At 33.8% G+C, this 23,562-nt stretch overlaps 2 protein-coding genes across 2 annotated transcripts; both read right to left on the reverse strand.

Annotated features, from left to right (window-relative positions):
• Nucleotides 1-3,415: 3,415 nt before the first annotated feature.
• LOC133324785 (uncharacterized) lies at nt 3,416-3,954 on the reverse strand. Its single transcript, XM_061533623.1, has 2 exons — nt 3,735-3,954; nt 3,416-3,666 (listed from the first exon to the last, which is right to left on the reverse strand). The coding sequence occupies exons 1-2, from the start codon at nt 3,952-3,954 to the stop codon at nt 3,416-3,418; spliced, it is 471 nt and encodes a 156-aa protein (XP_061389607.1).
• Nucleotides 3,955-13,746: 9,792 nt separating this feature from the next.
• Nucleotides 13,747-23,540, reverse strand: LOC133324786 (xaa-Pro aminopeptidase 2-like). Its single transcript, XM_061533624.1, has 10 exons — nt 23,479-23,540; nt 17,180-17,259; nt 16,800-17,117; nt 16,387-16,731; nt 16,067-16,179; nt 15,740-16,007; nt 14,422-14,866; nt 14,293-14,361; nt 14,054-14,226; nt 13,747-13,998 (listed from the first exon to the last, which is right to left on the reverse strand). The coding sequence occupies exons 1-10, from the start codon at nt 23,525-23,527 to the stop codon at nt 13,747-13,749; spliced, it is 2,112 nt and encodes a 703-aa protein (XP_061389608.1). The 5' UTR covers nt 23,528-23,540.
• Between the last annotated feature and the right edge of the window lie 22 nt (nt 23,541-23,562).

The following is a 23,562-nucleotide window of genomic DNA, read 5'->3' on the forward strand; positions in this document are numbered from 1 at the left end:
ACCCCTTCTAGCCTTGATATATGATTTCCTAATAAGTGAAAACAAACGTGAAAAATGTATTGAATACATAATTGCAATGATAAACATTTTGTTAAGCTCTGATTGTAAATGTGTGATTTGAACATTTTTTTTTGCGCAAGATTCAAACACTTAGATTTTTCAAATATAAAGAAGTTATTTGGTTCTTTATTTTCTACAACAAAAATATTGGTCCTAGCATTGCACATAAGATGGGTTCTGCCCAATGAAGATCCCTATTGTTTTTGGTAAAGATCGGTTAATCTTTTGGGGACCAAATATTTATTTTTTTTCTTTTTTCGCTCCATAGGCCGCAACTATAGCCCAAACATTGCGAATTTTTGCATGGAGAAGGGGATCGGGCCAAAGAATATGCATGCCTGTTTTGATAAACATCGCTCAATATTTAGCTGGTTTGTATTCTAAAATTTGTATTCTAAAGCGTATATATTTACCTCTGAAGGACATTGACCTGAGAAGTTGATAATATATCCAAGAGGAGTCTAATACAATACAAAAACAATAAGGAAAGTAGTAACGTCGTACGGGACCGATTATATAATAACCTTCACCACTTTGGGTATATTCAACAGGCTAGCACACGTCGCCTTTTTGAGTGAACGTTGACATGAAATTTGACAAACTTAAATATGTGATCTTTATCTATATGTGAACCGACTAACATCAATATTAAAAATCGGACGAAAATATTTATGAGAGCTATATCTAAATCTGAACCGATTTTCACGAAACACAGCACACATCATTTAAGACCTAATTCAGTAGGTTATACCAAATTTCGTGCAAATCGAAAGATATATACGGACTTTGGTAGACCATTTACCTAAAATCGGGCGAAAATATATATGAGAGCTATATCTAAATCTGAACCGATTTTCTTGAATTTCAATAGGTTTCGTCCTTGGGCCAAATAAGTTACTTTTGTCAAATTTCACCCAAATCGGACTATAAATGCGACCTGTACTTTTTTTACTATTTAACATTCTTCCGTATTTTGGGGATTATGGGCCAGTTTTATTAACCAAATGGTTTTCAAATTTCATTGCAGGCATTTTAAACATACACCTTGGAGGTTATAATATGGGCCGACCATATTATAACCTCCGCCGAACTTTCCGAACTTTTTAATTGTTTCAGCTTGAAATTATTTTATGATATTTGAATTAACTCTTCAAAACCAAGTGGTTCTTGTCGTCGCTAGGGTTATTAAAAATCTGTTACCAACAACCACAATTTTTTGTCGAACAACAAAAACCACCCGCTTCTTTGAAATACTCTATCGGCGAAAGATAAAAATGCAATTTCCAAAGAAAAATAATTTTGATTGGCGATAACAATAATTTAATTTTAAGTATTTCATTATAACAAAAATTATGGACTCCATAATCTATAAAAGAAAAGTGTTTTGTGAATATCTTAAATAGTAAGAAATGCGTTCACAACCTATTTGGTTGTGAACGCATTTATTTTGGTTCAAATCGGGCATTCCATTCCATATTGAATTTATAAATATTGAAAATTTATGTGGGAGGTACCAGAAGGAGTGGAACAATGAATCCCATCTTCCTACCTGGTCTAGGCTTGGTAAAGGTAATAGGATGTACAAAGTTTAGTTAAAATCGGATAGTCCGTTTGCATGTTATTATAAAATAAATTTTTAGCACAATTTTGACCATTTTGTGGAGGAGGTACCAGAAGGAGTGGACCGATATTCTCCATTTTCGAAATTAAACTAAGTTTGGAAGAAATATTAAAAAGTGCAAAGTTTGGATGAAATCGATTATTCCCTTCGAGAGTTATCGTGCGCACCAGCCAGCCAGACAGACGGACATGGCTAAATCGACTCCAAATTTTCTGAAACGGATTAGGTCCAAAGAAATATGGGGTCTAAAACCAGTATTTCGATGAGGCACATTTTCACAGTATCAAAGTGTATATACCCTCATTAGCCATCAGGTTGAGGGTATAAAAATAAGATTAAACCTAATTCAAGATGGCATGCATCCGAAGCCCTCTGACATACTGGTAACCAACCACGACATTAACATCAACACATATGGGAACGGCAGGAGATGGCGCCACCCACAGGAAAATGGCAACACTAAATAGGTATGGACCCCAACCACTCCCCAAAATTTAAAGAGGCGTTGTTTCTAAGCATCGTTAGATGGCTGCCCCATCATATAGCACTGGCTACAGCAGACCACTTAGCTGGACTAATCGAGTTTAATGCTGATTCTTAGTGAAAACGCGACATATCCAATTGTGAAAATTCGGTATGGAAATTAGTCAAATTGCTGCTAGAAGTTTGTCTGGTCGCTCTAGAGGCTACAATAATGATCCGCACACATTGAAAAAGGACGAAATTTTACACTAAGGGATAAACATGCCTATTTTGATTATAATCGATCAATATTTAGCGGTTCAAATAGACCCAGATTTTTGTGTGAAAAATTTTCAACAAGAGAGATACAAGAGAAGTGGTTGACTTTTAAATTTATATTAGTTGTATTGATGTATTTAATCGGATATCGGGGTTATACTTAAGTATTTACTGGTGTCTACGTATTATGATATTATTTTGTAACCCATTACCACACTGGAGGGCGGAGAAAAACGCTGATCGCTAAGGAATTTTTCATGAAGTTCCGGTTGGGGTTAAGGACGACACATATTGTTTTCGGTATTGATCAGATGATATATAGAGGATAAAATGGTCCGAAAAATATTTTTGTGAGGTTTTCTAATCTGTCTAGAGGACACGCTAGGAAGGGGATCTGGTATACTATTGTACATGGCTGTTTTGACAATGATCGGTCAACATTTAAGGGGGTAAAATACGCCAGTATAATTGTGTGTAAAATAAAAAAATTTGAATCTTTTAATTTAGTGTTCTGCAGAAAAGCTTCATTTAATACCCAGTGGGGTCCCGAATTGCCAAATTAAAGTAAATTCGGTTAGAATCTTAAAAATACCTGTATCCATGTATATACCTGATCATTGAAATCATATTTCATTAAAATCAAAATAATCAATGGTATGCCATTAATCTATAAATTGAATTTGTTGCTAATACGATATTCTTGGCCCTAATCCGAACCCTAACTACACAATTTAATTTCAAGCTTGATTTGTATTGGACGAATTTGAAAAAAAAAAATCAATCGGTTTTGTTCACTTGCCGATCCAAAACAATTCTTTAAACTTATAATGGAGACTGAAGTTTTTATTCAATGTTCTATAACCGCAGAATACAACGTTCAGCTTTTATGTATGCAAATTTATTTCAATCTTTTTTTTTAAATTAAATTAAAATTAACATCATAAAAAACCTGGCTATATTTTTTTATTTTTAAATGTAGTCCTTTATATACATTTAATAGACATAAAAATAGGACTTGTATTGCAGCGAAGTTGTTCCATAGGCACTAACTTTCACTTCAAGGAAACTGGAGCCAAGACCGCCACCGGAAACGACACAGGCAACGTTTTGTGTCGAAACAACAAAATGCACCTCGGCATTGCTGATGCGTGCGCCAACGTTACTCTTGTCACACCAAACGTTCAAATCCACATTTTGGGGACTGGCCCAGGCATATGAATCGGAGCCAATACATCCAAGTTTGCCTAAATTAACGATGATTGTTAAATGATTAAATAAAAATTAAAGTCTTTTTTCTAAAAGGGATTCTTACTAGATAGATTTTGGCCCACATTGCAAACATAGCTATATAAAGTGTCGCCAGATTTTGTTGTTTGAACCGATTTCAATTCCTTCAGAACTGGAATCTCCAACGAATTTGCCGGGGTGACCTTCAAATCCTTTTGCACAGATTCCTCACTTTGATTTAAAGGAGTTGCAACGGCCAGGCAGACGAAAATTGCAACAATTGTTAGGTGTTTAGCGAAGAACATTTTGATTTTTTGGAATGTATTTTTCAAACACAAAAGTTAAAACTGTATGAATAAAATGTGGAAATGTCTGCAATTTATATATGTTTCACTTTTGCAAGTAATCTCAGAAAAGCAGGTGTCTTTGGATGATATACTTCGAAGAAATTTAATTTAATCTCCAGTATTGGGAAATTCTTTGAAAATTGTATTCTTATCAGAGTTGTTGTTATTGTTGTCGTTGTTTATTTTAATGTGATTGCATTGACCAATCAAACGTAAGGTGTTCTGAGTAAACAAAGTGATTAATCGAAGGGGCCTGACTTTTTAATGTCGATCTAAAAGTGTACTGCACAGTTATATGTCTACTATCGTAAACAAATCTAGTCGGAGGCTTTGTTCGAAAGAAAATTCTCAGTACGGTGTGATAAAAACTCTACTGCATGAAAAATATATATTGAACAACATTTTTTTAAAAGCAAGGGAGTTTACAGAAATTCTTATTCCCGTTTTCACAAAGGGAAATAGAATAATATATCAACAATGCAATTAAAATCTATGTAATTGTTTTGAAGGTTAAGACCCTATAATAATAGATAAAAATTGTGCCTCTTTGGTTTTGTAAGCAGGACATGAAGAAGGAGGGAATAAAATATGGACGGCCGGACTAAATTCTACATCACTATGGGTATATAATAATTAATTATTTGGATGTCTTTGGCAGAATATATAAAACTTTTGCCCCTTATAATATAATATTGCCCCAACGAAACATCGTCGTAAAAAATTAAATTAATTACGCAGAACACAATTTCAAGTGTGGTATAACCGGTTTAAGAAATGCCGAGAAGATGTCAAAGGCGATACTTATCCTAGTCGGCCGGGTTCGTCAAGAAGCATTTAATCAGTGAAGAACATAATTCTGATTACTCGTCGAATTACTATTCGGAGAGATTACTGACACAGAGCTTACTGGCACATTATTCGGTTTATGGTATGAAGATTTTTTAAAAATGTTTTAATATTGAGCGATATAGCCTTCAAACCATGATTCGTTCAATATTAAAACATTTTTAAAAAATCTTCATACCATAAACCGAACAATGTGCCAGTAAGCTCTGTGTCAGTAATCTCTCCGAATAGTAATTCGACGAGTAATCAGAATTATGTTCTTCACTGATTAAATACTTCTTGACCGCCAAGACCGGTCAAATGTGAAGGTTTTGCTCAATATGAAGGAGGGAAAAAAATTATGTTGCGAATACTACCGAAATTCGTTTTACTACGATTGAGGATATACAGGCTATACCAAAAAGATTGAATAAAAAAACGTTGGCGTAAGAGTATTTTATCTGAGGAGAATTACTTCCAAGGAAACAATAGACTAGGTTATTCATTTCGTCCTTTGAAAATTATGTCCAACATCTGTCAAACTAAGTTGTTAAATCATTCTTATACCACCAGCCTCATGGCTAATGAGGATATGATGTATACACAGTGAGCTAATGAGGATATGAGGTATACACTTTGAGACGATGAAAATGTGCCTCATCGAAATATTGGTTTTATATCCCATATTTCTTTGGACCAAATCTGTTTCAGAACATTTCGAGTCGATTTATTATTTATTATCTTTAGCAAGCCATAGATCAAGTAGGAAAAGTAGGAACCCTTGTAGTCCACTCCTTCTGGTACCTCCCCCACAATGGGTCAAAATTTTCAATATTTATAAATCCAATTTCAGGCGAATGGAATGTTTGATTTGAACCAAACCCTGCTCAACCTATTCTCTTTACCAAACCTAGATCAAGTCCGAAGACGGGACCCATTATTTCTCTCTTCTGGTACCCCACCCACAAATGCTTAAATTTTTCCATATTTAACCAGTAAGGAAAGTAGTAAAGTCGGACGGGGCCGACTATATGATACCCTTCACCACTTTGAGTATATTCAACAGATGAATCCTAACAGAAGTCGCATTTTTAAAGGACCAGTAAAATGAAATTGGAACCATAAACACGTCATTCTGCAACCGATACTAAATTGTTCATTTGGTCAGATATAGAAGCTATATCTAAATCTGAACCGATTTCAGGAAACTTAACACACATCATTCTAGACCTAATTTGTTACGCTGTGCCAAATTTCGTGCAAATCGAAAGATATATAGGGACTTTGGTGCACCATTTACATTAAATCTGACGAAAGTATATGTGGGAGCTAAATATAAATCTGAACCGATTTTCAGGCAACTTTACACACATCATTCTAGACCTAATTTGCTACGCTGTGCCAAATTTCGTGCTTAAATCGACTCAAAAAGTGATTCTATGCATATTCTCAAAAGGAGCCATGGGTCTATCTCGATTATTTTTGCATGTTACAAACATATGCACAAAAACATAATACCCTGTACCAGAAAAAAGAATTTGGTTCAAGAACCTCAAAACCTGGGGGCTACCAGAAAAAATTGACCAATATTTATAATTTATTCGACGTACTAAATTACAGTCAATTTGGTCGAAAAATCCGATCAGAACCCCCAAAATACGAAAAATTTTGGGGTACCGTTATATGGGTGCTACCAGAAAAACTGGACCTATATTTATAATTTTTAGTGGAGTAATTTGGTACCCAATAAGAACCCAATGTACAAAATTTCAGAGAATTCAGTTATAAAACGAGCCCAAAAACCCGAAAATACCGAAAATTGGGGGTGCCCTTATATGGGGGCTTTCCGAAAAAATGGACCTTTATTTATAATGTTTGGTAGGGAGATTTGCTACCCAATAAGAACACAAAGTACCAAATTTCAGTGAATTCGGTCTAAAAATGCGATCAAAACCCCCAAAATACCGAAAATTGGAGGTAATCTTATATGGGGGCTATCCGAAAAAATGGACCTTTATTTATAATTTTTGGTAGGGAGATTTGCTACCCAATAAGAACTCAATGTACAAAATTTCAGCGAATTCAGTTAAAAAACGAGCTCAAGAACCTCAAAATACCGAAAATTTGGGGGTACCCTTATATGGGGGCTATGCGAAAAAATGGACCGTTATTTATAATTTTTGGTAGGGAGATTTGCTACCCAATAAGAACTCAAAGTACCAAATTTCAGCGAATTCAGTTAAAAAACGCGCTCAAGAACCTCAAAATACCGAAAAATTTGGGGTACCCTTATATGGGACCTATACCTAAACGTGGACCGATTTTCTCCAATTTCAATAGGGTTCGTCCTTGGGCCAATTAAGTGACCTGTGCCAAATTTCATCCAAATCGGATCATAAATGCGACATGTACTTTGTTAACAAAAATACATGGACGGACGGACGGACGGACGGACAGACGGACATGCAAAAGGAACCATGGGTCTATCTCGATTATTTTTGCCTGTTACAAACATATGCACAAAGACATAATACCCTGTACCACAGTGTGGTGAAGGGTATACAAATCAATTAGTAGGCGAATGGAGTGTGCTATTTGAACCAACTTTGCACAAGCTATTATCTTTACTAATCCTAGATCAATTCCGAAGATGGGATCCGTCTGTCCTGTACAACGCAAAGGGTGGTAACGGAGGCAATTTTATGTAATTTTAGTTTGAAGTGAATTGAATAACCGTTCTGATCCGCAAACCATATGATGAAGATTATATTATTATATTATATTATTATACCCTTCACCACACTGTGGTACAGGGTATTATGCCTTTGTGTATATGTTTGTAACAGGCAAAAGGAATCGAAATAGACCCATGGTTCCTTTTGAGAATATGCATAGAATCACTTTCGATTTGTGCACGCCTGTCCGTCCATGTATTTTTGTGAACAAAGTACAGGTCGCATATATTATCCGATTTGGATGAAATTTGGCACATCTCATTTATTGAAATTGGGAAAAATCGGTTTAGATGTAGATATCGCTCCCATATATATTTCCGTCCGATTAAGGGTAAATGGTGCACCAAAGACCCTATTTGCACGAAATTTAGCATAGCGTACTGAATTAAGTCTAGAATGATGTATGCTAAGTTTCGTAAAAATCGGTTCAGATTTAGATATAGCTCCCATTTCGTCCGATTTAATGTAAATGGTGCACCAAAGAGCCTATCTTTCGATTGGCACGAAATTTAGCATAGCGTACTGAATAAAGTCTAGAATGATGTGTGTAAAGTTTCCTGAAAATCGGTTTAGATTTAGATATAGCTCCCATATACATTTTCGTCCGATTTAATGTAAATGGTGCACCAAAGACCCTATATATCTTTCGATTTACACGAAATTTTGCACAGCGTACTGAATTAAGAGTAGAATAATGTGTGTTAAGTTTCGTGAAAATCGGTTCAGATTTAGATGTAGCTCCCATATATTTTTTCGCCCGATTTAATGTAAATGGTGCAGCAAAGACCCTATATATTCTTCGATTTGCACGAAATTTGGCATAGCGTACTGAATTGAGTCTAGAATGATGTGTGCTATGTTTCGTGGAAATAGAAATGATGCTAAGTTTCTTGAAAATCGGTTTACATTTAGATATTGCCCTATATATATTTCGTCCGATTTAATTAGAAATTAATTTAGAAATTGTCTGCCAATAGAATTTTTTTATCCTTAAAAAACTTACCTATAATTCTTCAGATATTTTTAAGACACACTTTTATATTTATTTAATGAACATAAAATAATGTATAATATTGCAATGATGTTGTCGGAGAAGTAAGAATTGTCACTTCAATATAGTTGGAGCCAATACTGCCACCGGTAACCTCACACTCGACGTTTTGTGTCGAAACAACAAAATGAATCTCAACATAAGCGATACGTTCGTCAATGTCAACCTTGTCACACCAAAAAGTCAAACCCACTTGATGAGCAATGGACCACTTAGACGATTCGGCGGTAACACAGGCTAGGGTATCTAAATGTTTTAAATGAAATTAGTCTACATTACTACAACTTCAAAAAACATATTCTCCTATTAAATCCTTACCAGTTTTCATTTGTCCCGCAGTGCACACATAAGCATACAAAGTGTCTCCAGATCGTGTTCTTTGAACGGATCTCAATTCCTTATAAACTGGAATCTCGTCTGAATTCACGGTGGTGGCATTTAATTGTTTAGGTATAGGTACCACGATCGGTTTCAAAGGAGTGGCATTTATAACAATGGTCAAGAGACCGAGTAGTACATTAATTGTTAACTGTTTGACGAAGAACATTTTTCGAAATGTATTTGTCAAAAGCTAAAACTGAAATGTAAAAGTGTTTGCATTTTATATATATTTCCACTTTTGATGGCAATCTCGAGAAATCAGGTGCATTAAAGAGTTACACTTCGAAGTATCCAATTTAATTCCCCATTGGAAATTCTATTTTTTAATATAGATTTCGTTGTTGTTATTTTAATATGATTGGCCAATCATCAATCATAAGGTATTACAAGTAAACTCATTAATTATCCAAGGGACTTATTCACATCGTTCGCAAACTTACATATAATTATACGTGGGATATTATATATATTAGGTTGGGGAAAAAGGAATCCATTAATTTTATATGAACTATAGGACTTTATTTAACATGCTTCGGAATATCCGATTTGGGCCAATTATGCACCGTTTTGTTGTATGATTTGTTACCATTTTAAAGGTAACTTCATAATGCCTCTCTCATAAAAGTCCTGCTCTCTATTTGCAAAATACTCTAGTAGTCGATTTTCGCAATTCTAGATACCAATTTTTTATCATTAAAGAAATTTTGCAATGCAAGAAAAAGTTGATAAACGCTTGGTGCCAAGTCCGGACTGTATGCCGTATGCATTAAGCCTTCCCACCCAAGCTCCCAAAGTTTCTGGCGAGTCACTGTAGATGTTTGTGGCCTAGCGTTGTCCTGGTGGAACACGACACATCTCCTGTTGGCCAATTCTGGTCAATTGCTATCTTCAAACGGTCCTGTTTTTGACAGTAGGGATCAGAATTTAGCGTTTGACCATATGGAAGCAACTCATAATAAATTTGACCACGATCGTTTTCGCACAGGATTATCGTATGTGATCCGTTTCTCATCTCAAGTCACCATCCGTTTAAGAAATGGGTCTATTTCATCCCGTTTGGCCAAGGCCTCTTAGATGGAAATACGATCTATCCATTTTTTTCTGTTAATTGGTGTGGCACCCAACGAGCTTGTTTTTGAATCCAGATTTTTGTATAAGGTTTAAAACAGTTTAGTGATCGATTTTTAGCTCCTGGGCGATGTTACGACTGCTAACATGCAGGTCAACTTCGATCATTTCTTCGATTTTATCGACATTTTCACAAAGAACTTCTTTTTCCACAACCTAATATTTCTGTGGCGCCAGAATTGGAAAATATTCCCTTAAAATCTACGCCTATGACTGTGATGGTCCTTAAAATATTCTTTTAAAAATCCACGCTTATGGCTGTGATGATCCTTGAAAAAATTTTATTTTAAAAATCTACGCTTATAATGGTCCTTGAAAAAATATTATGTTAATAAATGGTTGTTCATTTTTATTACCCTTCACCACACTGTGGTACAGGGTATTATGTCTTTGTGCATATGTTTGTAACAGGCAAAAGGATACGAGATAGACCCATAGTTCCTTTTGAGAATATGCATAGAATCATTTTCTGAGTCGATTTGGTGTTGGGTCTGTTGGTGTTAAATAGCAAACAAAGTACAGGTCGCATTTATAATCCGAATTGGATGAACATTGGCAAAGCTCATTTATTTGGCCCAAGGACGAACACCATTGAAATTGAGAAAAATCGGTTCAGATTTATATATAGCTCCCATATATATTTTCGTCCGATTTGCATGAAATTTGGAACAACTGTGTTGTGTGTTAAGTTTCGTGAAAATCGGATCAGATTTAGATATAGCTCCCATATATATTATCCTCCGATTTTAAGTAAAATGTGCACCAAAGACCTAAAGTTAGGCCGTTTGCCACAAAATTTTGCACAGCGTACTGAAATTAGTATAGCCTAACGTGTGTTGGAATCGGTTTAGAATTAAATAATTCTCCCATATATAGTTTCATCCGATTAGAAGTAAATGGTGCAGCAAAGACCCAAAGTTGAGCCAAGGGTGCACCAAAAAACCCAAGGTAAGGCCGATGGTCAAGTTTTGTTGAAATCGGTTCTGATTTAAATAAAGCTCCAATATATAATTTCGTCCGATTTTAAGTAACTCGTGAACCAACGACCCAAAGTTAGACAGATTGTCGTAAAATTTAGCTCATTGTACTGAAGTTACATGGGCCCAATTTCAGTAAAGTTTCGTTGAAATCTGTTCAGATTTGGATATAGTATGTGGGATAGTCGTTACTCGGGCCCCAAATATTCGTCGCCGACCCCAAATATTCCCTAATTCCTAAACTATGTAATCAATATTGTTCCCCTTTTAGGCATAACCTCATATAACTTTGCAATCCAAATTGCAGTAGTTTGAAGATTTTATACTCTACCATTCGTTATCAGTATCAGTTCATGTTTTTAAGGTTTCAGATTTTCAAAAAAAACTCCATTAAAAATTGATGTACATAAATTCGGCCCGGCCGAACTTAACGCTTTTTATACCCTTCACCACACTGTGGTACAGGGTATTATGTTTTTGTGCATATATTTGTAACAGGCAAAAATAATCGAGATAGACCCATGGTTCCTTTTGAGAATATGCATAGAATCACTTTCTGAGTCGATTTATGCATGTCCGTCTGTCCGTCCATGTATTTTTGTTAACAAAGTACAGACCGCATTTATGATCCGATTGTGATGAAATTGGGCACAAGTCACTTAATTGGCCCAAGGACGAACCCTATTGAAATTGGAGAAAATCGGTCCACGTTTAGGCATGGCTCCCATATAAGGGTACCCCAAATTTTCGATATTTTGAGGTTCTTGAGCGCGTTTTTTAACTGAATTCGCTGAAATTTGGTACTTTAAGTTCTTATTGGGTAGCAAATCTCCCTACCAAAAATTATAAATAAAGGTCCACATTTTCGGATAGCCACCATTTAAGGGTACCTCCAATTTTCGGTATTTTGGGGGTTTTGATCGCATTTTTCGATCGTATTCGCTGAAATTTGGTATTTTGAGTTCTTACTGGGTAGCAAATCTCCCTACCAAAAATTATAAATAAAGGTCCATTTTTTCGGATAGCCCCCTTATAAGGGTACCCCCAATTTTCGGGTTCAAGGGCTCGTTTTATAACTGAATTCTCTGAAATTTTGTAAATTGGGGTCTTATTGGGTACCAAATTAGTCAACTAAAATTTATAAATATAGGTCCAGTTTTTCTGGTAGTCCTCATATATCGGTATCCCCAAATTTTTGGTATTTTGGGGGTTCTGATCGTATTTTTCGACCGAATTGACTGTAATTTAGTACGTCGAGTTCTTATTAGGTAGCAAATCTCTAAACTATAAATTATAAATATAGGTTCTTGAACCAAATCCTTATTTGTAATTTGTTTTTTTGTAGTCGTCTATGGCAACAAACCTCCCTTCCAAAAATTAATAATATTCGCCGCCTTTAAGGGGTAGTCCCCATACAACCTCCTTTTTATACCCTTCACCACACTGTGGTACAGGGTATTATGTCTTTGTGCATATGTTTGTAACAGGCAAACAGAATCGGGATAGACCCATGGTTCCTTTTGAGAATATGCATAGAATCACTTTCTGAGTCCGTCATGTATTTTTGTTAACAATGTCGCATTTATGATCCGAGTTTTGTTGAAATCGGTTCAAATTTATATATAGCTATAGTTTCGTTCTCGTCCGATTTTTTTACCCTTCACCACACTGCTGTACAGGGTATTATGCCTTTAGGCAAATAGGCACATGGTTCCTTTTGAAAATATGCACAGAATCATTTTCTGAGTTGACTCCCATATATATTTTCGTTCGATTTAAGGTAAATTGTGTACCGAAGTCCCTTAATATCTTTCGGTTTGCACCAAATTTAGCGAAACTTAACACACATCATTCTAGGTGTGTTAAGTTTCATGAAATCGGTTCAGATTTAGATATAGCTTCTATATCTGACCAAATGAAAACTTTAGTATAGGTTGCAGAATGACATGGTTATGGATCCAATTTCCTTTTACTGGTCCTTTAAAAATGCGACATTTGTTAAGATTCATCTGTTCATCTCCGTCCGACTTTATTACTTTCCTTACTGGTTTCACTTGGTTCTTGAAAAAATATAACTTTAAAAGTGCACACTTGTTATGGTCCTTGAAAAAATATATTTTTAAAAATCCAAAAAAAATCACGCTTAAGATGGTTCTTAAAAAATATATTTTTAAAACTCCACGCATCTGATTGTCTTTGAAAAAATATATTTTTAAAAATCAACATTCGTGTTGGCCCTTGAAAAAATATTCGTTTAAAAATCCACGGCTGTGGTTAACATTCAAATGAAACAAATCCTTATTTATAAAAAATAATACATATTTATTGTTAATTAATTAATTTCCTTTAGAACTTTAAATTTTTTATATTTAAATCTAATCTAATTATTTTAACAATGATAAATTTACATATCAATTTTTTTAATAATTATAATTAATAAATTTTTATATAATTATATGTGCAGCTAGCTAATCTAAACTTATTTCAAATGAAATCCTATGATACAGCAAAATTTATTCACAGACGAATATTGTCGTTTTTGTTTTCTTTTAGAATTTTGTATTGGTCCTTTTTGAGTGATATTTGTTTTTTGTTAAAGAAAATTATAAATTTAATAAAAAATTAAAAATAATTTCTATTAATTTCTCTTTACTTATAATAACCAACGTAAAAAGCTACCAAATACCGTCAGTCCTAATAATATGGCCGGCACTGTAATTGTTAAAAAGGCACGTGTGCGTGATCCAGCCCCTGTGGCAGCTCGATACTCTTCTTCGGGTAGATATTCACGTATATGGCGGGTTTTATTCATCATCCAATAGAAGGCTTTCATATTGCCCTGACGTTTCAGTTCTTCGCCAACATATTGGCGAATTTTGGCATTATATTCGTTGAGCCAGCGTTTCTGGAAATAAAAACAAATTAGCTAAAATAAAAATGAAAAAGGTTTCTTATTTTACCTCCAATGAACTCAGTAGAGTACCATCAATTAATCGCGGTTCATAAGGCACTAATGTTACATCTTGGAATGCTAAATATTTGGCGCCCGATGGGTGGACATTGTGGGTATTTTTAACCTCCAATACGTTCTTCAAACGTACACCATATTCACCATTTTTATAGTGGCCGGATTCTGCAACAAATTACACAACAACATAATTTCTGAAAACAACTATACAGTTCCGCAAATATTACTTACCACTGGAGAAGAAATAACCTTCCTTAAAATGAAAATGACTATCATGACCATAATCCACCGAAATTGGTGCTAAAATCAAATAATTAAATTATTAAAAATTATTGTTTTTGAAGAACCCTCCATACTCACGTTCTCTCACCGCTCCGTAGACCCCAATACCATGTCCCGTAGCTCCGGGATAATCGCTCATGGTCGTCCACAATGGACTACGCACCAAAGCATCTAATTTCGATACCTTCAAATCGGAAGGAAATTTCAAATGTGATAGCCTTAAAATACCAGCCAATACCATGGTATACGTTTGTTTCATATCATTTGTCGGTTCGCCAAAAATAAATGTTCGCGAAACATCAGTGGTACCATCATAATATTGACTACCCGATTCAATGACCAATAGACTTTGGTCGGTTACTTCAATATCCGTGACATTACTGGAAATATAAAATGGATACGACGAGTGTTCACCGTAAGCCACCACTGTTCTCAGTGATAGCCCCTTGGCATGTTGTTGTGATAGACGGGATCGCTCTACTTCGTATTTGATTTTCTCCTCGGTCCATTGTTCGGTGTAGAACTGAAAGAAAGAAATAAATATTTTAAAATAAGTATATGTGTTCAAAAAGAAGGAAATACAGTCAAGGAACTTGATCATTCTGGACCCTATGCCAAATTTCGTGCAAATCGAAAGATATATAGGGACTTTAGAGACCCATTTTCTTTTAAACCGGACGAAAATATATATGAGAGCTATATACAAATCTGTCCCGATTTTCTCGAAATTTGGCACACGTCATTCTAAACTCAATTGAATACACCATGCACACGGTGCCCCATTCACCTAAAATCGGACGAAAATATATATGGGAGCTATATCTAAATCTGAGCCGATTTTCTCGAAACTTAACACACACCATTCTATCCTCAATTTAGTACCCTATGCTAAATTTCGTACAAATCGAAAGATATGTAGGGACTTAAATCGGACCAAAATATATAGGAGAGCTATATCTAAATCTGAACCGATTTTCTACAATTTCAATATGGTTCGTCCTTGGGCCAAATAAGTGACCTGCGCCAAATTTCATCCAAATCGGATCATAAATGAGACCTGTACATTTTTCATAAAAATACATGGACGGACGGACAGATGCGTAAATCGACTCAGAAAGTGATTCTATGCATATTCTCAAAAGAAACCTTGTGTCTATCTTGATTCCTTTTGTCTGTTACAAACATATGTACAAAGACATAATACCCTGTACCACAGTGTGGTGAAGGGTATAAAAATCCACGCTTCCATTGGTCCGTGAAAAAAAAATATTTTTAAAAATCCACGCCTCCATTCGGATTTCTAATGGGACATTATATATGGTCCTATTTCTCACATGTCGGCCAGTGGGACTGTTTAGTTTTGTAGAATACCATTTCAATTATTTAAAATACTTACCCTTGTCTCCAAATTACTCATAGCTTCACAAATCGCCGCACCATCTCTGATGTGAGCCATACGCATACCCTCCTGCTCGACGGAATTCTTTTGGGCTCTCATCATAATAATCGGTGACATATGTTCGAAAATTATTTTCTCAGGAAATGAAGAATAGACCATTTCCGAAGCGCCCAATTCTTGGACACATGGAGCTGGCACCAAGACCTTACGCCAAATTTGAGAATAAGTGCGTATATCATTCCAGACTTGTTGGTAATCTTTGGATCTGAGAAATAGAAATCAAAATAATTAAAAATAAAATAAAATTATGTAAATTGAACATACTTAACACACAACGAATTATAACAATCGGTGTGCAAATGCGCCGATACTTCCAGGGTCATCTTAAAACGATCGACATATAGGAAAATGTCATGGTGACTAACAATCAAGTAGGCCTGGAAATTAAAGAAATATTTATTTCGAAATTTTTAAATATCACTTTGCAACCTAATTAAGTTCATAATCAGGAGATTCCGTTCAGTGTAACGTTTCGAATCTTTTAATTCGAATCCTTTTCTTTCTTATGTTTTGATATTTTATTATCCCAAATGGAATTGTCATCCTCCCCCATATTTCGGTGTACAATTTATCGGAACACCTACCTTAATAACCGGTGTAAATGGCAAATCCCGGCCACGAATATTCAACAAATACGCAATCTCTGTCAGAGACGTAACAATCATTGCATCACATTTAAAATGATGTAATCTTTCACGCAGCTCTTTGATTTTATCTTCCCATTTTTCGCCGGCATATGATTTTGGTAATATTTGAATTTTAATTAGATCCGGTTCGGGACGATCTTTCCACACCAAATCGATTAGATTATTGTTGACATTTCTCAACTTCAACATACGATCTTCCAATTCACTTTCCCATTTACGCCACAAATGATGTGGCACCAGGTGGGGATCGGCTCCAACACGTTGACCAGGTCGTAAATGATACTGCAAAAAATGAAAACATGTTTAAAATAAATTTAAATGTATTTAATTATTATTTTTTCAAAACTTACCCCTAACCAATCTATTATGGTCACAGTATCATTCATGCGATAAATTTCCCAATCACAATCCAATTCACCATCGGCTTGTTGTACATAACGATTCTGGACCCACAAGGCAGCACCTCTTAAGGTGACCACAGCAAAGGCATCCGTTCCACTGAATCCTGTCAAATACTTGAGACGTTGATCTCTGGCACTGGTCTCTTCATTGAGATGTTCATCATAGGAGGGTAATATGTACGCATCTATTTCAGGTCCCTGTAGTGTTGCTCTAATTTGCATTTGTTCACGTATGGCATTCAGGTGACGTTTTGGCTCACTGACTGGCTGTAACGAGGATAAGATTAATTTTTTGGGGAACTATTTTTTTTCTTTAAAAAATTGCTTACCAACGGTGTACTACGATATGAGCAAATATTACGAAAATATCCTTGAGGTCGATTGCCATTTGCCGGTTGATAGAGAAGGACTAAAAGTAAATAATTAAATAATTATAAATTGAAGGTTAGGAAAAATGTAGGGTTATTCAAAATTCCCATTCGGGATATTTGAAGCAGCATGTGATAAATCCTTTATTATTTATATTCTTTAAAGAAAACATATTTATAACTAGGATAGTCTTTTCAAAAATATTCTGTAAAAATCCACGATTTTAGCTGAGGTGGTCCTTTATAAAACCACGCTAATAGCTGTAATTGTCCTTCAAAAATATTCCTTAAAAAATCCACGCCTATAGCTGTGATATACCTTTGAAAAATATTCCTTAAAAAATCCACGCCTATAGCTGTGATATACCTTTGAGAAATATTCCTTAAAAAAATCCACGCCTATAGCTGTGATAGTCCTTCAAAAATATTCCTTAAAAAATCCACGCCTATAGCTGTGATATACCTTTGAAAAATATTCCTTAAAAAATCCACGCCTATAGCTGTGATATACCTTTGAAAAATATTCCTTAAAAAAATCCACGCCTATAGCTGTGATAGTCCTTTGAAAAATATACTTTAAAAAATCCACGTCTATAGCTGTGATAGTCCTTTGAAAAATATTCTTTAAAATAATCCACGCCTATAGCTGTGATAGTCCTTTGAAAAATATTCTTTAAAAAATCCACACCTATGGCTGTGATAGTCCTTGAAAAAATATTCCTTAAAAGTCCACGCTTATAGCTGTGATATACCTTTGAAAAATATTTCTTAAAAAAATCCACGCCTATAGCTGTGATAGTCCTTTGAAAAATATACTTTAAAAAATCCACGCCTATAGCTGTGATAGTCCTTTGAAAAATATTCTTTAAAAAATCCACGCCTATAGCTGTGATAGTCCTTTGAAAAATATTCTTTAAAAAATCCACACCTATGGCTGTGATAGTCCTTGAAAAAATATTCCTTAAAAGTCCACGCTTATGGCTGTGATAGTCCTTGAAAAAATATTCTTTAAAAATTCACGCTTATGGCTGTGATAGACCTTGCAAAAATATTCTTTAAAAATCCACGTTTATGGTTGTGATAGTCTTTGAAAAATATTCCTTAAAAGTCCACGCTTATGGCTGTGATAGTCCTTGAAAAATATTCCTTAAATGTCCAATCGTTGTATTTAATTCTGAATATTTTTTATTGTGACCAACTAATCACAAAATTTAATTTTTTGAACTTTTACCTCAATATTTTATTTTGGTAATTTTATTACACATCTGTCAGCACGTGGCTACGAATTAAAATCAACACATGTTTATATATATTTTAATGTTAATACCGATGTCACATTGGATTAGGTGTGCCGAAATGTTTGATAATAAAATATCAAGTTAATAGGAAAACACATAAAAATTAGTCTAGTTCGTTGTGAGAATTGGTAGTTTGTGGACTAGAATTCAATGAAATATATAGCAGACGTCACTAAGTTCTTTGACCGAATGATTCATAAAATCCTGGAACTTGACCATCAACATAATATGTTTTCTTTTCTTAAGAATTATGCCGTCACTGAATCATTTGTCTAAATATTTCAAATTGGATCATCACGAAGAAATATTTTTTTTCGGTTTACTAAGCATCATTTTTTCTTAATTTTGGAAAATTGCAAAGAAAATATATATATTTTTGTACATACATCATGTCATGTACGTATGAGTACATGACATTTTTCAATTTCAAAATCCTAACGAAAATACCCCAATATTTTTTTTTGGCATTCAACTGAAGACATGTCTCAGTCGGCCACCCATCAGCGAAAAAGTACAAAAAAACACATATCCATGACCATCATCACCGTCATGATGCGATATGGAAAAAACATGAATATGTATATGACAGAAAACTGGGTCGACTTCAGAATTGTTGTTGATATGAAATGTTACTTTTCGAATGCTGTCAATTGTGATCGGTTTAAGATAGGTGCTGTTTTCGTTAGAATTACGTATTTTCATCACCTATTTAAGTGATATGCTGCACAATGGGAAGAAAAGATAAAAAAAAAATATATTTTTGAGATTCTATGTCTACTAGTTGCAAAGCCAAACTGGCATTAACAAATTTTCACAAGATATACGTGTTGCAAAAAAAAAAATATTCCAAATTAAAATTAAAAACAAAATACGTCTAGAAGGAAATGCCTCCAAAAATAGAGGAACAACAACAATAATATCTTAGAATTAAAATCGTTTTTATGGTCGTGGGAAAAATATGTTTGTCCATCAATGTGGGCGGACAATATTCTGTTAATGTCATGTCGTCGTTGTTTGTTGTCCGACGCACAAATTATGACGCTTTCATTTTTATTTTTAGGAAAATTGATCATGAAGATAAGAATTTTCGACTAAGTTCATGATCAGTTGTTTTATTAAAATTTGTCTAGAATAAAAATATTTTGTTCTATGAATTACAAACTAATCAGATTTTGATTGGCGATCATGAATATTTTCCAATTGTTTATTCTTTTAGATATCAGAGATTATAGTTGTTAGCTTGGCTGGATTATCAAATAATTTCTTCCAGCAACTTTCTTCCACGAGCTTAATGACCTCTTCCATTCGAATTTTCTAATTGCTTTTACTTGGCCTCATCATCCCACTAATTGACTTGGATTAATTGATGATCAATTAAAAAACCAACAGCTGAAACAGATAAAAAATCAATATACTCAGCAGGCTATTCCCGCCAATAACTCACTACAGACACAGTAGAGAACGTTCAGCAGGGGAAAAATAATAAATATTGGATACTAATTTCAAACGTCAATAAAATCATTAAAATAACATACAATAAATCGAAATATTTTCCTGAGGCGGATAAATATTTTTGAATTATGTCTGTATTATATTTTGAGACAAATTGTATCATAAAACATGTAACACTAACATCGTGTGTTTTATTTTTAAACAAAAATTAAATTTTTTACATATTTCCTAAAAGTGAAAGGAAGGCCAACCATTTGCGTTCTTAATTGAATAAAACAAATGTTTTGAATGATGTCGAAAATAATGCTGCGTTTCTGATTTTTGAGACGTCATTATATTTGGAAAATGTTGCTCATTTTACAAAAAGTGTATTTTTAGTGGAAATAAAAACTGTTTTCATGATTTTTTAAAGAATGTTTGATCAACTAATATCAGAGGAATAAGCCAGAAGATTTTTCCTATGAATATTTCTAAAGAAATATTACTGCCCTAAGCGTACCTTTTAAAATAATATAAGGACTATCACAGGCATACGTGTTGATTTTTAGACGAATAATATTTAAAGCTATAATATTGTATTGTTGAAAGAATATTTTTGAATGGATATCACTACCATAAGCTGGAATTTTAAATAACAGAATATTTTTTAAGGTCTACCACATCCATAAGTGTGGATTTTTTCAATAACTTTTTAAAAGGATAATCACAACCATAAGAATTGATTTTTTAAAGATGATTTTATTCTTCAAAGGAACATTTATCAAATGACAATTTTTTAAGAATATTTCTCAAAGGACAATCACAACCGTAAGCGAGGATTTTTAAATAATATATTTAAAATGAAAATCACAGCTACAAGATTGGATTTTTAAAAATTATTTTTTCAAGGACTAGCAAAGCCATAAGCGTGGATTTTTTAAAGAATATTTTTGCAGGGACTATCACAGTATTAAGCGTGGATTTTTTAAAGAATATTTTTGTAAGAACTAATACAGACATAAGCGAATTTTTTAAAGAATATTTTTAAAGGACTAGCGCAGTCATAATCATGGATTTTTGGAGTAACACAGCCATAAACATGGATTTTTGGACTAACACAGCGATAAGCGTGAATTTTTTGAAGAATATTCTTGGAAGGACTGTCACAGCCATAAGCGTGTTTTTTTTAAAGAATATTTTTAAATGACTTTCACAACAATAAGAGTGGATTTTGTACGGACACAGCCATAAGAGTGGGTTTTTTTAAAAATATTTTTAAATGACTATTACAGCCATAAGCGTGGATTTTCTAAAGGATATTTTTGAAGGACCATCACAATCAACAGCGAGTTTTTTAAATATTTTTAAAGGACTACCACAGCCATCTGATATTACAGAATATTTCTACTTGAAATATATTTAAAGGATTATCACAGCAATACGCGTGGATTTTTTAACCAGTATTTTTCAAGGACTAACACAGCCATATGCGTGGATTTTTTAAAGAATATTTTTGAAAGGACTATCACAGCCATAAGCTTGGATTTTTAAGGAATATTTTTGCAAGGACTGTCGCAGACATAAGCATGGATTTTTTAAAGAATATTTTTGCAAGGACTATCACAGCCATAAGCGTGGATTTTCTAAAGAATATTTTTGAAGGACCATCACAACCAAAAGCGAGTTTTTTTTTAATATTTTTAAAGGACTACCACAGCCATCTGATATTACAGAATATTTCTCCTTGAAATATATGTAAATGATTATCACAGCAAAAAGCGTGGATTTTTTAACCAGTATTTTTCAAGGACTAACACAGCCATAGACGTGGATTTTTTAAAGAATATTTTTGAAAGGACTATCACAGCCATAAGCTTGGATTTTTAAGGAATATTTTTGCAAGGACCATCACAGCCATAAGCGTGGAGTTTTCAAAGAGTGGATTTTTTAAAGAAAAAATTTAAAGGACTAACACAGCCATAAGCGTGGATTTTTTAAAGAATATTTTTAGAGGACTAACACAGCATTAAGCGTGGATTTTTTAAAGAAAAATTTTAAGGGACTAACACAGCAAGAAGCGTGGATTTTTCAAAGAAAAATTTAAAAGACTAACACAGCAATAAACGTAGATTTCTTAAGGGGACCCCCCCATTCTCGGGGTCAAAATTTTTTTTGATTTAATTCGAATCTACACTAATTCAAGAATGTCCTTACAAAATTTCAAGTGAAAATCTCAAGAACTCTTGAAAATATAGCCGATTTATTGTGTCAGCATCAAGTGACGACTAAAGGGCTTCTCAAACTTTAAACGCGTTTTTCTCTTTTGCGAATGGCGGGCACGATAACTCAAAAACTAATAACCCAATCGATTCCAAATTTTTACACGTTTCTCTGTGAGTGTATAGCTATCGTATGAACTAGGATAAAGCCAATCGGTAAAGCTCTTCCTAATTTTTTAACTTGGTTTTTGGTCAAAAATCGGCGATTTTTTAAAAATATTTTTTCAAAGGTCCGCCATTTTGTTAATTTTAGAGCGAAGTCAATAATCCTAGTTCATACGAGAGCCAGACATGTACTCTTTCTAACGCCGTTGGAATTTTCGGATTCCGATGTTCCAGTGAGGAGTTATCATGCCCGCCATAAAAAATAAGGACTTTTCTTTAATTACAAAAAACAACAACAAAGCAATAACAAAAATTTTTTGTAAATTATTTTTCTTCTCTTTTTAATCTTCAATTATATACGTGCAAAGTTACAAACCTTAACAAGCATTTGTATTGATTTACCAGCCCATTGAAAATCTTGAAAAATTAAAATCGAGAATGGGTGGGGTTCCCTTAAGGAAAAATTAAAAAAATTTTTTTTTTCTCTGTCTCTCTAACAACAAACCAATAATTATGGTTTTATGAATTCCATTCATAAAATCCAGAAATGTGGGCCAACACTTTTTAGGCACTATTATTATAATATAGGATTTTTTTCTGTTTGGAGGTTACATTTGAAATAACAAGGTACAGGCTTTACAATTCGATATCGAGTAAAAATACCGAATATTGTTATACGTACATTATATTCGCACCATGGTATGTTGGCGGGTATAAAAATATATTTTTGGAATTATGAAAATATATATAGTACTATCCCTTCAAAAATATTTCTTTAATATATACATTTTATTTATTAAAGAAATATTTTTGAAAGGACCCAGATTTTTAAAAATTTTTGAACGGGATGAGATATTTGAATGACAAATTTGTTAAGAATTATCGGTTCTACTTATCTATATTACTTTGAGCCACTGTACATTTACTGTTCCAAATGCAAATATAAAACACATTTCCTCTCATATAAAATATTTTCCCCATGTTTATTTAATTAAATATTTATAGTATTTAGCATAAATCAATTAAAAACTTGTATATTTATTTTGAAATAAAATATCTAGCAATAAACACAAAAACGTCAGTGTACGTGCACAACAAAAATATCCACTTATCTATATAAACATATGTATATAAAATGTGAACTTACCAAATAGCGTTAATGCTAAATACGAAATCCACTTAGGTGACGTCGTCATGGCAGGAAATTTTAGATTTAAATTTGAACTGGATA

This window comes from Musca vetustissima, unplaced genomic scaffold (genome assembly GCF_032173495.1).
Source record: "Musca vetustissima isolate MV318-11 ecotype Yass unplaced genomic scaffold, APGP_CSIRO_Mvet_v1 utg21476, whole genome shotgun sequence".
NCBI classification, from domain to species: domain Eukaryota; kingdom Metazoa; phylum Arthropoda; class Insecta; order Diptera; family Muscidae; genus Musca; species Musca vetustissima.